Source organism: Battus philenor, unplaced genomic scaffold, assembly GCF_028537555.1.
Source record: "Battus philenor isolate CCGP_79_NKW_IND1 unplaced genomic scaffold, ilBatPhil1.0.hap1 SCAF_15, whole genome shotgun sequence".
Taxonomy (NCBI): domain Eukaryota; kingdom Metazoa; phylum Arthropoda; class Insecta; order Lepidoptera; family Papilionidae; genus Battus; species Battus philenor.
This window is the reverse complement of record NW_027181677.1, coordinates 6,414,137-6,429,085: the sequence shown is the minus strand read 5'-3', so window position 1 is coordinate 6,429,085 and position 14,949 is coordinate 6,414,137. Positions and strand designations below refer to the sequence as shown.

The 14,949-nt window shown below is 32.1% G+C and overlaps 1 protein-coding gene across 5 annotated transcripts in view; it reads right to left on the bottom strand.

The window, feature by feature from the left end:
* Positions 1-3,609: 3,609 nt before the first annotated feature.
* Positions 3,610-14,949, bottom strand: part of for (cGMP-dependent protein kinase for) — a 161,404-nt gene continuing 150,064 nt past the window's right edge. For all 5 annotated transcript variants that reach the window (XM_068761739.1, XM_068761742.1, XM_068761741.1 and 2 more), the window contains 7 exons: positions 12,145-12,239; positions 11,316-11,462; positions 8,965-9,284; positions 8,187-8,274; positions 7,568-7,752; positions 6,785-7,001; positions 3,610-6,225 (listed from right to left, as the gene is read on the bottom strand). In XM_068761739.1, the coding sequence (XP_068617840.1) occupies positions 6,060-6,225; positions 6,785-7,001; positions 7,568-7,752; positions 8,187-8,274; positions 8,965-9,284; positions 11,316-11,462; positions 12,145-12,239 (1,218 nt within the window). In that variant the 3' untranslated portion in view covers positions 3,610-6,059. The remainder of the gene's footprint in view (positions 6,226-6,784; positions 7,002-7,567; positions 7,753-8,186; positions 8,275-8,964; positions 9,285-11,315; positions 11,463-12,144; positions 12,240-14,949) is intronic.

The window sequence follows — 14,949 nt, the reverse complement described above, 5'->3', positions numbered from 1 at the left end:
TAAAGTCAATGATATAACTCACGCGTACCAACAGATAAATCATTACATGTACGAGTGTGGAATGGTTATTGAAAAAGTCATAAACCGAGCCGTACCATTTACGAATAACGATCAACGACTCATAATGTTTAACCACATTTGTTTTTCAGCACGCGCTCTTACATTATCGTAGGCTTTGAAGTTACTATGGTTTACTTTTTTACAATGTACTTTGTAGCAAACCGAATGATTTGCGTAAATAGTTAATCTTTTATGACCGTTGAATGATCAAAATAGTCTACAATAAATATCGCCGTTCGAAATTTCGCCGAGCTGTCATTGATATACATATTTGTGTGACTTATAAAATTATTTTGTTATTAATATGCTAAAAGGCTAGAATGGTATTGAATATTTAACATCGGAAAACATTGTTTTAAGGTTTTATGGAGTAACGAAAAATTATAATATGATGGTAACAGTAGCTCATTCTAATAAGTGTAGTGCAACAAAGTTTCGTAACAATAATCTGTGGAACATATCTGTGCTCTTCGCATTAGTACACTAATATTTAAATAAAACAATTTAAATATGCATCGCAGCCACCTTGTTATACAGAAAACACTTACTAATATATATAAAAAAAGTTGCAGACAGAGCTTTTTGTGGATAAATGCAGTGCCCGGATAATCGAATAATTGCCATAAAAACTAAAAAAAAACAGTCAATGTTCGTTGAGGTAATTGTTTATATAATAAATCATAATGATATATTTTTTCATTTCATTTCCTAAGAAGTATGTTTAAAAATAATAAAAAAGTAATGTACTTCAACGTTTTCCTTAAAACAGTTGCGAGAAAAGCAGGAACGTCTGTTACAAAAATTGAATTTAGAACTTTCCAGAATTAGCGTGTCCCCAAAAAAAAAAATATCTGGTCAGAGTCAGGGTGTAATTTTAGTTAGTGCATTAGTGCGCGCCAACTACCGATGCTGCTCCGAGTAAAGAATGTAACTTGAACTATGTTTGATTTATCCTAATAGACTAGCATGAATCTGCTAGATTTTTACCGACTTTTTCATTTGAAGTTGAAAATGTTCGCTCGTTTTTGTAACTAAAATATAACCCTATGTTGATTATTTTAAAATTATACATGTAAAAAGTGTGTTTCGGTATATTTTTATAACAAAGACTATCCTTACGAAAACCTCAAATTAAGGCAAGCGAAGCAAACCAAGTGTTTTAAAAAGGCGATAATTTTCACACCACATCATATTCTCTTACAAATATAAGAGATAGTGATATGTCTCACTAGCACAGTCATTTTGCGTCTCTATATCGACAACTCACTACATCGTTTATAAATATTTTTTGTTAATGCGCAACCCAGTATTCAAACTGTGTGCAACCCAGTATTAAAACAAATTTATCTGCGGACTGGCGGGCGGTGCACTTTGTTTCACGACTACCACTGCATGTGCGGAAGTGGCTAAATATTGGTCCTTTTCTTACTTAGGATGTACTTCCGCAAGGTAGCGCCTGATTCAATTAAATATGTGATTGTTTCTTATAATAAGGAAACGTATGTCATTGCTTACTTCTGAAACGCAAGATATTCAATATTGAAAGCATCTCTCTATAGCACCATTTTACGCTTAACTTTACCAAAGCATTAAAAAGAATAGAGATACTAGCACAGTCCTGAGACCATGATATCCGCAATATTTTTCTCCACCATATTTCATTCTCTCTTTTACTATCCACGTTTCTGCGTCGTAAAGGAACAGCGAAACACTAAGAATCTTACAAGGTGAGGCTTTGTTGCTAGCGTAACATTACGATCTTATTTTATAGGTACGCTATAATAAAATACAACATAAGAATAATGTCAATAATACAATAATGTTTCAAGAAGCAAGCTACTGACACGATTACACGTGGCTGTCTTTCGATTCTGGTATTGCTTGTGGCTAAGACTATGATTTACTTTAGCTTATCTAACTAACTTAGCTCTTCTTAACTATCGACGATATAAATTACGATTTTTCTTTAGTTGTAATGGAGTTGCAAGACTATAAGGTCTTACTAATAGAAGTCCTAAAAATACAGAAAATACATACTGCTCTTTTCTTTGTATACGAACTGTAACTATATATGTCCAGAATCGACTGGGGCATGACCAGTCCGACAAGAGTGCACGAATTAGAAAATGAATATATAGCTAAAGTTATTAATCAAACACACTGCATACAAACGCCACAGATACTCATACCCTGTTTCGTTTCTCTTCTTATTTTGAGACTACTTTCATATATTTTAATTTGAATTGATATTGACGTGTAACTCACAATTGGCGTGGTTTAACTATTTATATTATGATATGTATTTTTCAGCTGTAACAGACCTCGGAATAAATAAATAAATAATTTTTATATACAGAAATATCTAGATTTTATGTAGAATAATATATAGAAAAACCTAAAGGTTTTTTCTATCAACATTTAAAGATTGTGAAAAGGTATGTATTTGCGTCTTAACAAACTTAATTGCGTTGCCTAATTAGCTTCTAAAATGTTTAAATTCCGCAGTCGTCGGCGGCGTAGCGTGTAGCGAGGAAACGGTGCGTATTCGCGCGTTGATCACTCCATTCCTGTTGCTAATAGAATAATTTAGTTCCGCGGCAAATAGGGTCGAGCCCCCGGCGCGCCGTTGGGATTTCACCGCGTACATTGAATTCACCTACAAAATTACATCGAAGTATAATTGTTTGACTACGTAAGAATTTTATGTTAATTACGGCAATGAATGCTTCGTAAAGTATATCCTGTTCACGTTTCCCGCCGTGATTTCATGAAAACGACACATTGTAAGGATTAACAATTTGATTGGTAATGCAACTTATCTAAGTAACTGAATTATAATACCGTAGTAACTTATGTTTCATAAGATAGTCCAGGGCTCTAGAAGTATCCAGAATTGAAGTTAAACAAAAAAAGGAAACCATCATAAATTAAAAAAAAAATTAATTAAAAAATATATTTTTGCTTTAACTACTTTATTACGGACATTTGTTCTAGCGATTTCCAAGTAAAGTACTCGTTTGAGTTTGCTGTGAGCTTTCTTCAGATCGTTATAAGGCATCCTCGTTTATCAAGAACGAGTCAATCTCGTTTCATATGAACCGGTGTGGGTTATTATCACATATAGTGATTGGTTATAGACGTAAAAGCTATAAAGGGGTGAATACGTGTAACTCAAACTTTTTCAAAATTCGAATGATTACATATTAAGGTAATTATTAATTATTAGTCGTTTCGCATACTGCGATCAATGCTTAATATGCCGTCGCCACACTGATGTTTTTATGTCATTCGAAGTACTCATAAATTTGGATGACATATCTGGAGTTGCCCATATACCTATATAGATATACCATATACCATATATACATATATATATATATATATATATACCATCTTTAGTTGAAAAAGTTAATCATAGAGAGCTCAAATTGACTACTACTTTGTATTAAACTGGGCGCCGTTGGCATTGCAGATAAATGATCTAAAGTAGAATATGACGAAATGAAATAAATGTTTTACCAAATAATGTATATTTTTACATTCCACAAAATCAATGAAGTTTTACGCGAAATTAATTTGATTTACATCTACGATTACAAAAATACATGTCCTTATTATATTTTAACAATAATATAAACATTACGATACATCTACTCAATAATAATAATAATAATCGATAAATTTGTTTCATACAATTTTATTGTATCCTATAAAGAATATTTACAATGAAAATGTCGGTAATTTTATAAATGGAAGACTTACAATAAGTTGACTTCAAATGTATTTAGTTATTTAATTCTTATAATAATGTCATGTTCAATATTAGCTACCTCAAAGGTCCTTATTGTTTAGTACATGACAAACTAAACTCGAATACACGGAGCATTGAAATGAACAATATTATAATATTTAGCTTAAACTCTTAATAAAATTTATTATGAAATGTAATTACAAACTTAGACATGAATTATTAATTTTCCAATGATATATTTGAGCACCGAATAAAGTCCATGGTCAGCACTTAAATATTCATATTTATCACATTTATTAACATTAACGTTATATCATAATAGTATATTTTTATTGATTAACACATTTTTGGATTGTTATTTTTAAATGTGAATATTTCATATCGTCTGAATATTAATATTACGTTTGCGATATTAATAAATTATTAAATATCGTTTTCAAAACCGCAACTTCACAAAAACAGTATTAGACAAATTTCTCTTCGGGTGTATATTTACCTAAAGTTGAAGATATCACTTATATGAAAAGCACTTTTGTATAGGCGAGTGGCGAAATATTAGTTTGTCTTGGATCCAATTTCTTAATTTATGTTATAGTACCTTATCGAAGCGGTCTATTGTACATATTTTTTTCTAAAAATTATTTTAGGCAAATACACACTCGATTTTCAATCACTCATTATAATTGCTAATATAAGCTATTAACTATTATACATTATGTGCAGAAATTATCTAAATTGATGACATTATGTACAAAACGATTGGACATACATAATGGTATAAGATATACGTTATATTCTGGTAACGTCATTTTGGTACTTCGGTTACCTTGTTATACAAGTAATACATTGATTTGTTGTGTGATTACATATTTTATTGCGCGAACCCGGACCCGGATATAAAACAACAATTGTATTACCTAAATTTAATCTGAATTATTTGTTATTTAAAACTTTCTGTGTTAAAAAAGTTGTAGGTTATATATATATATATATTATTAAGGATACGATATTTGTTTAATAGATATCAAAATAGCTGTTAAATATATTTGCATATTATATGTTGTATATATATGTAATAACGATTACCAATAGGCAAGCGCTGTGACTTATTTTAATGGCATTTCAATTTCATAAAAATAAAACTAAATAAATTGATTTATGTAATACAGTTACTATGCAAAGATATTTACTTAAAAAAGCTTCACTAATGATACAAGTTTAACTAAATAAACTTCAAAATAATATTTTTAGGGTTAGTCTAGTAGAACACGCCTTTACATTAATAATATATTCGATTATTTTTAGGTCGTTTAAGTAATAAAATTACAATTATTCGACGAATTGACTGACTTAACACTATCTAACGTTTAGTTTTAACAGATAGGATATTGTCCTTGCTCACAGCGTTCATTTATGACGCTTAGCCAAACACATTAAATGATCAATAATCATTTGAAAAGTTTTTCATGTAATTCTTTATTTAACAAAACAGTAATTACCCTTATTATGCAATTTCATGTCTCTCATACCGTTTTCTCCGTTAAATACTTATTTAATGTTTGTATATAGTATAGTAATCCGTCTTATAACACCGTTACTTACTTCCGCGTTAAAGGAAAACGCATTTTACGAGAGAACCCTCGTATAACACGCTCATATAACTGTGTAACGCATTGTATAAATAGTATTCAACTTTGACTTGTTAAAGGGCAATGGAAAATATTTCATTTTAATAAAACTTTTAATGAAATTTGTGTTTTAGCATAGTTTAACTGGAGTAGTTACGAGGAAATCGCAAAACCATCGATTTTTCTTAAAATAAGATCTCTGTATAAACTTGTTGTGTGTTTATTTAATGTGAGATAGTTTCATATACCAAAAGCATAGCTAAAGTACAGATCAACATGTTTACGTTTATGTTAAGATCAAATTATTTTTAGTAATGCTTGATAACTTAAGCGAAGCAGTTCTAACTTTAATGAAGAGCATATTTTAATAAGAAATATAGCTCTAAAGAATGTATTGCTGCTTTTCACTCGGATAAAGGGAATAAATATAATCATTATTTTTAACTGTATGATATAAGCAGCACAGTTTAAAACATGCAACACATAAAAATGTGGTTAATAATTGATAGAATAACGATAAATGAAATCGTGACAGTTTAAAAATTACTCTTCATTAACAACCTTTTTGTTGAACAAATATATTTTCTGGAAAGATTTTTTATCAAAAACTTTAGTATCTGTTAGAATGTAGCATCCCATCCAGAAAGGTCGTCAGGTGGTGGTTCGTCCGCATCAGGCGGGTATTGGTCAAAGTTGTGTGTGTCCAACGCAGACTTGACTACGGGCGTGATAGGTGGCTCCAGCGTGCGCTGCGCAAGACCCTCCCAGTTGAACCCGTCGAACCATCTGTTAATATAAATAGGTATAATTTATGATTATAATTTTTAATATTATAATAATTGGACTCTACAAGCTTTCTCTTCTCATGATTAACATAAGTGTTCACTAAAAGACCCTTAGTGGATTGTAATATCAAGAAATTAATGTAGTAACAAATAATTATACATTATCTATAAATGTTTCTAAACCTATTTGAGGTTTTATATAAATAAACACTCTTAAAACAAGATTTATAATATTAATAGCAAATAAAGACATAATTGATCGTATTTTGTTCGTTAATAATCATTGTTCTCTGTTATAAAGAAATAACATTAGAAATTGAACCATGTCAGGGAAATCAAACAAGCATCGAAACATGTTAGAATATGCATGATTTCATTTACACTGTTTTTAATAACGGTTAGCACTGAACACAATAGACATGCATTACAAAACTTGTTCGCTTTTTTCCTATTGCCGCTAGATGGCGTTATAATAAAATTTGATGTTTTGCAAATATTATACATTCTACATTTGTTATATGTATGTGTTTAATAATAAAATAAGAATCAGATAAACTCACTTGTGCTTCTGTATTTCGGTGATACCTCCACGTTGATAGCCGAGCCGCTCGGCCGGATTATCTCTGCATAATTTCTTGATAAGGTTGGCAGCGTTTCTAGTGATACAACGTGGGAATTCCACCGCATCAATTCCTTTCAAGATCTTATTGTAGGTCTTCATGGGATCGGCACCCGTAAACGGAGGTGAACCGGTAAGAAGCTCAAACATTAGCACACCTGAGGAAAGAGAGGTATTTTAAATTTGCTTTGTTAAATTGATATCATCACATTATTTCAGAAGTGGGACGTCCTGCGATAGACAAAAGTCACCATCACTAGCTGCTATATTATTTATATGAAAATATTCAGGTATACATTGTCTACGGGTTGATAATGTATGTTTTTCCATAAAATTAAATGGACATAAATTAAAATTAACTAATTAGAAAATAAATTTCGTTGTAAACAATTCATAACATTTCACATTTTATTACAAGACATTATCCTGATCAGTATAAAAAAGAAATAAATACAAATCGTTCAAAACAATTCATATTATAATAAAACAAGATAGACTCGATCCGGTTAAAATCATTGCAAGGCGCTGGATGCAGGCCGCTTCCACCTGGTTCTACAGGATATCATAGGGTGACGCCTACATTCAGGAGTTGACATTCTACAACTAAACGAAAACTACCTTTTTAAGCTATATATGGTCGTGTTAAGAAAGTGAAAAAGGTTTCAGCTTGAATGATAAATTCTATGCTTGTCTATGGAATTTTTTAAATGGAGTGCCAACTTACCCAACGACCAGTAATCAGCGCTGATGTCATGTCCTCGATTCATTATGACCTCTGGCGCTACATATTCGGGGGTTCCGCAGAAGGTCCAAGTTTTGCGGCTGGCCTGCAGTTTCTTTGAGAATCCGAAATCTACCAGTTTCACGTAGCCCTTGGAGTCCAGCAATAAGTTCTCAGGTTTAAGATCCCTGTTAAATGAAAATGATTAACAGGTATTTATTACAAATAAGAATCTTTCATTATCAAGCAAAAGAAAGTTTAAAAATTTTTTTAACAATAATTTAGACTATTTGTTGAGATAAAACTTATTTAACCGGATTTTAACGCGATATTATTGAGTTTACGCCGTCAAATTTTTTACAGCATGTCTATGGTCACGAATATGACTGAGTTGTTGGAAATTTATAAGTCATATATACAACAGATTTAAAATTAGTTTGTTTTAAACATTGATTTCTTTTTCAGGAATAATACTTGTATAAATGGGGAATGCTTTTGTTTCTTATTTCATGGCTTAAGTATTTTAAATAATATAATAAAAAATAAATAAAAATCGTAACATTTCACTTGACCCTTATAATAATTTAATTAAGCAACATGCTATAAAGATTTGTTTACATACCGGTAAATTATGTTCCTTGAATGTAAATAATGGAAAGCTTCGACTACACATGCAGTGTAGAATCTAGTAGTGGAGTCGTCGAATTGGCCTGAGAAGTAAAATATATTTATAAAAATGCGATGTTGTAATGTTCTTGTAATAAGCAGATAAATATTCTTATTGTCAACCTATATATTCCTTTCTTCAAAGATAGGATCACGTCATAAAACAACAAGCGAAACAATTAAAAATTTTCAATAGAATATGTTTTCTACTTGACGCTAGCTTTCGCAATCTTTCTATCCTTTTTATCCTACGCTTTTTGTAAGCATAAGTATTAAGCTCGCTATCTACGACGTCTGTAGAGATATTTTTGTTTAAAAAAATCCACATAGTGGCTTGAAACAGCTGCTACTTGATATTTTCAATTGTAAATTTGAAACTCGATTTAAAACAAATGCTACTACAGTTTAAAACATTTAAGTGACAATAAAGCTGGAATTAGAAGCTGGGTTTGAATTGCTTAATATATTATATTAAGGATAATTGTAAAAGTGATTACAAAAACTTTTTAGATAAAGACGCGTTTGAAACCCTCTTTTATTTATTTATAAGTTGAACGATATCTATCATTAGAGTAGCTCAATATGATTTAAGTTTTTACCTATTTAAATTCTTTGAGTATTTTTCTCTTGACGTACATGATACCTTTTTCACAAATAATCTTTTACATTTAACTATAATATATATTGTTGTTACTTTTACCGCTATATAAAAAAGAGCAGTAATACAAACTTACCTCTATCTCTCAAAATCGTCCACAGCTCGCCACCGAGACAAGTTTCCATTAGCATATATAAATATTTCCGGTCTTTGAACGTCTTGTACAGCTTGACAATAAACTCGCAGTTCATCTCCGACATTATCTCCTTCTCCGACATGATGTGCTGCTGTTGCCTCGTCTCAACGATTTGTGCCTTCTTCATTTGTTTCAAAGCGAACGAGCGGCTAGAGTCACCTTGTATTTGCACCAACTCGACGCGACCGAAGCCTCCTATGCCGAGGGTGGCGATAATACGTAGGTCTGAGAGACGTAAGTTTGCGAATTCTTCATTGAGCCTGGAATACATAATAATTATTATTAATGACAGCTATAAAATATAATAATTCATTCGACGATTAATAAATAGTGTTCCTTTTTCTATATATACGTTAATTAATGATTACTTGTGGATTTCTCTATGAGATCGAATTAAGGATGAAAAAATAGGCCTGTAGACGAACAAAAGTATCCGTCACAACCCAGCGGATTAGCAAGTCTAGTTGTAGCAAGGCCACAAATCGTTGGAATAGATATCGGCCGGCGCCTTAAAGTTCTGAACTGGGAACCATGGTGCAACAAGAAAGTCCATCTATAACAGATGATCTTACAATGATGTTATCGGTGCCGTAAGATGTTGAATGCAAGCTGCTATCAATAGGTCTTATAGTAAATCTATGAAGGAGACCTATGTCCAGCAGTAAACAGCTGAATAGATAATGATGATGAATTCCGTATTAGATTTCGATCTACGGTTCTCTTTTATCGTAAAAAAGGTTTCTACATATACACTAAATTAAAGTAGAAAAAGTATGTTTCGATTTAAAAACGAAAAAATCTTTTACGTATAAAATTAAAATCTTGAATCAGATATTCAAACCATCGTGATGCATTGTGTTCAGTAACACAAACTTCACAGCGAGCGCAACAAAAACGCGGGAAAAGTATATTATGACTCCGAGGCAGTTTAAAAACTAAATTTTCTACGCCGAAGATGAAAGTTAATAACCGTCTTCGGGTATAATACTCTAACAGGTAACTTTTAAATTTTCATTGCTGATTAATTGGCGGTGAAAGTGTAAAAATCAGAAAATGATGTCGTCGAATTTTAGAAATGCAAATATTGTTAACTTACCGTATTATAACAAATCCGATTGTTGTATGCATCAAACAGAAATAGAACGGATTAAAGCATAACCAAGACATTAAAAACTATAACGAAATATAAAATAAGTGTTTCGTAACAGAGATACGAGACACAAAAGTGTTTTGGTCGGATTCGGACGAAATCTATTGTTGTGCGTATCAAACACGTTTTAGTTTCGGTTTTAGCGTGAACTTGACACGAGGAACTACAACACGGCGTCACAAACAACAGATACTTGAAGTGTTATATTATTTCTGTTATTTATTTTTTAGTTACCTACGTACATATGTACTTATATATGCAAATATACAAAGGCCCTCGTTTTGTGTTATAGTATCCTTTTAAAGAACGGCTTAACTTGATAACAAAATAAGTATCTGTATTTGTTTATGATGCAGTTTTTGTCATTAACAAATGATCTTTGCCTGTCAACATTTACAATTTCACGGGGCTGAAAGCTGAAGGCGTTTATCTAGGACCGCTTAACCATTATGGCATGGAAAATTAGGCACCAGCGAATACATTATTTATTTCCCCAGGTTCGAAATTTTTATAGTTGTTCGCCTTTTTAAAACTAAACGATGTTTTCTTGACGATAGCGCTATGTATATTCCGTTAATGAACGAAAGATTATTAATGTCGTCTTTATGTTAGCTGCATATCTATATAGATAAGTCTATTTTAGTAATACATTTCCTGCCTAATCGCAAAATTATGTAACGCAATTAGGGTATTACTTAATTCGTCTTTAAAAAAGTTAAAATGATTTGTACATCGTCGTAGAGTCACGTTATTGAGCCCGTGAACATAATTTCAGCGAACTTATGATTAATTTTGACATTAATTTCTTTTAATTTTGAGTCAGGAAACCAGTAAATCAGTTTCAATACTCAATTTCACTAAATTACATTTTGATATTATTTTGTTAATACTAAATCCAGGAGTGTAGACCACAAGCAAGCCGCAAGCGCAGCGTGGAATGTCCACTCGACAGTGGACGGACAGATGACTTTGTTATGATCGTTGGAAGACGTCTTTGGAAGAAGAGACTAGATACAAGTTGCTCCCAAACCATTTTTTTGTAAATCTATTAGGAAGGCTTACGTCCAGTAGTGGACAACCTACTGCTAAAATGTTGATGATTAGTATTAAGTTAGCAGAAGTTTGAAGAAATTTTACATACCTCTGCCTACTGTCGCCTTCGTCTTTGTATTTAGTGCGAATCTCGTCCAACGTAGAGATCAGCTGGTTGAAGGTCTCACGATCGATGACGAGACACGTGGTGCCTTCGGGCGAATCGCAAATTATATTCGCCGTTCTGAGATCATCACTGAAAATAGCAACATAATTTATCAATAAATTGTTTATATCATTAAAGGAAAATAAGGATAAACTATGTACACACTTGGGTTAAGTAATAATAGTCTATTGATTGAATTATGGTGAGCAAAAATTTGAAATGTAAAATTATGGACAGTACCGCAATTTTAGAGTAATCTCTACGCGCTATCTTTTTACGAAAAAATACTTGCAGTATTAATATAGAATTCTATGTATAGAAATTTCTTACAAAAGAAAATTTTTTACACTAAAAATATGTCCTATGCTTGAATCACACATTACTGGTAAGGTAAAATTTAAAAAAAATCTACTGTTCAACTACTGTATAAATGTGCGCGTTCTTATTTGTAGTATGCTTTGGTAGTTTTTATCCCGAGTTATAAAATCTATATCGAGCGAGATTTGGATCGAAATCAAGATTAATTTCTTGAACACTTGAACGATTTAATTACTTGAGATCTATGTTCTTCTACTCGAACTTTTAAATTTATTACCAGATAGTTCTAGAATATAAGATTTCATTTTATTGTATTTAAAATATTTTGTTTGGTCGCTTTTCATACTTGTACCATTTATTACTGGATACATTAATAGATATTGTGAGATTATTTTTCAATTTGATTTTTTTTTCATTATTTACCAAACATTTTATATTAAAATAAATTGCTTACCCTTGCAATGCCTTCTCTCCGAAGAAATCGCCTTTCGTAAGTGTTCTAATGAATTTTTCATCGTTACTATTCGGCTGTTTTTGTGTGACTTTGACCTGAAACAGAAATAGGCATGTGTTTATTTCACGGCCAATGAACTTTTTAGGTATACTGACATCAGTTAATGTTAAACAAATATTATAACCCACGTTCGTTTAGATTGCCGAGAACCTTTTACTTATATAAAATCATGCGTGCTCTTTACACCAGGACTACTAAAAAAATGGGTTTTGAAGTTACCGCTTTTATTAAAATCAGTTCTTCTTGTACATAATGATGGCAATAGCACGAGAAATTAATGTTAAATAAAGTTTCTCCATAAGCCTTTATAGTAATGGAAAGACTAGAAAGGTAACAGGAAAGTTGGCATACAACTATATCGGCGCTGAAGTAGCTTTCCATAACGCGAAGTGTCGACAAGCTGCGATGGCAAAAAAACTTGAGTGTTAATGTTTACTTAGTTAGCGTACCAGCGAATAAAGAAATTTTCTTCCTTCTTTAAAGACGTGAAATTCCTCAAAAGCTTTTTAGAAAAATGTTGTTAAGAAAGTAGTAGTGAATTAATAGTTTACATACTTAAATAAATATTTCGAGTAAGTTTACGGTTATTTAAATTAAATTTATTCACTTAGCATTAAAAGCTAAAACACTAAGCTATCCAACAAAAAATTGCGAAGTTCAAATGAAAAATACCAAAGAAATTATTCAGATTTGTTCGAATAAATAAATAACACCCATTGCAAAGCTTTTTTCGCGTTAGTTTTTCTTTTTTTGCCGTTTTCATATTTTTGTTTTAACAAAAACTACCTACCAAACACAAAGTACAGCTGTATTAACCTCACTAATTAGTTATCCACTAATATTTATAAATTTATTGCAAAAGGCACCAGATACAAAAATTTACGTAACACAATATTAAGACTAATAATGTCTTACACTAATGTGTACGTCCTAATATTGTGCTACATAAGCTACGTCTTCTTTGTTAAGTGGTTAAAGTTGTTTAGCGTTCTGAGGTCGCAGAGAGAATTTAATGCTCAACTACAGCTTTTTACAGTAAATATAATAGAATACAGTACATAACCGAGGCGGTTCGGATATTACAGGGTCCTAGACACGATCGCTTCCGATGCGCTCCAGGTTGCCCAGAGAGCAATGGGGAGAGCTGTGCTCGGAGTTTCAATACAAGACCGAATAAGAAGTGAGGAGATCCGCAGAAGAATCAATCACGGACATAACTCGAAGAAGTGCTCGTTTGATGTGACAGTGGGCGCGCCACATCGCTCTTGCATCTGACGGCCATTGAGGCCGAAAGGCTCTTTTGAGTGTCGACCACATAATATTGACAAATGAGCTAAACATTCAATCCTTTAAAACTTTATTCAATCATACTACATAAAGTGGTACACTAAAATATACCCAATAATACTGACAGTGCAGTCCGCAAGGATAGATAGTATAATTTAAATATTTAGTAATCCAAATTATGAAAATACACATTTTACGCCTTACAAGAATTTTGAATAGGATGTATCCAACATTAATTGACAACAAATGAACTATAAATTCACGCCATTCACACCTTTATTAATCACGCTGTATAATAAAACTATGTAGCAAAACGTGTGCAAAGAGCTTTGTTAGGTAATATATCTATATTACCTAACAAAGCTCTATGGTAATATATCAAAAGAAAAGGGCTTAGTAACAAGGTATATGGGAAGTGAAAATACGGATAGCATTCCCGAACTAGTATAACATGTTTAACCACGTGATGTAGTAAAAACTAAACACTTTTATTGCCTAAGACTCGTCACTTCCTTCCGTGTATTAGGTAATGACAGGTGTCTGAATGAACTTTTTAATGTCTAAATCGAAAGCCGCCCAATGCAAGGCACAGGCTTCGCTCTTAAACTGACACTGCCCGTATCCAGTGACTTCCCGCGATCTTCACTGTATAGGTCCTCCTTTCGGGGGGCCTACCTACTATCACTACGACCCTACGTAACCACCTACCTACGTTACAACTGTAGATAATTAAATAATTTTTAATACCCTAATAATTTTTAATTTAAAACAGTTAAAAAATCAAAGCCTATATTAAGGAAAGATTGGTCAATAAAGCATATTGAAAACACATCAAAATATTATATAGGACACAAACATGCCTAATATTAATCGTCGTTTTAGCCCATAGACAATCACTTAGAGGCATGGACCTCCCCGAAAGATATCTATGTGGCGATATACCATAATCGCCATACTTGGTAGGCGGGTTGGCGATCGCAGTGTAGTATTGTGGTATGCAATAGATGCTGCTGCACATCCTGTGGAAACTGGTTTGTGAGCAAAGGCAATCCTGTATAATTAATGCCCAAAGTGTGAACTACAAAATTATTCCGGGAATCGAACACATGACCTACGATCGCAAGTCTCAATCCTCTCCCCCGGGCTACCACTGCACGAACTTGGGATGATCAAGCCGATTTTCACGTGGCAAAAATAGATTTATGACATGAAAAAATTGTAAAATAAAAATTCAAAAGAGTAACTATCGAGTTTCTTGCAAGGCTTCTCTTTAGAATTAACATGCAGATCTTTATATCAAAACTAAGACAAATAATACTACTTATAAATTTATATTTAATTACACATTATATTAATGACATGAAGTTTTAAAGCTTCTTAGTTCGAAAGTATAAATATTTGTTTCATCGCATACTCGATAAAATTTTAATATAAAACTAACATTTCATTACAATTTAT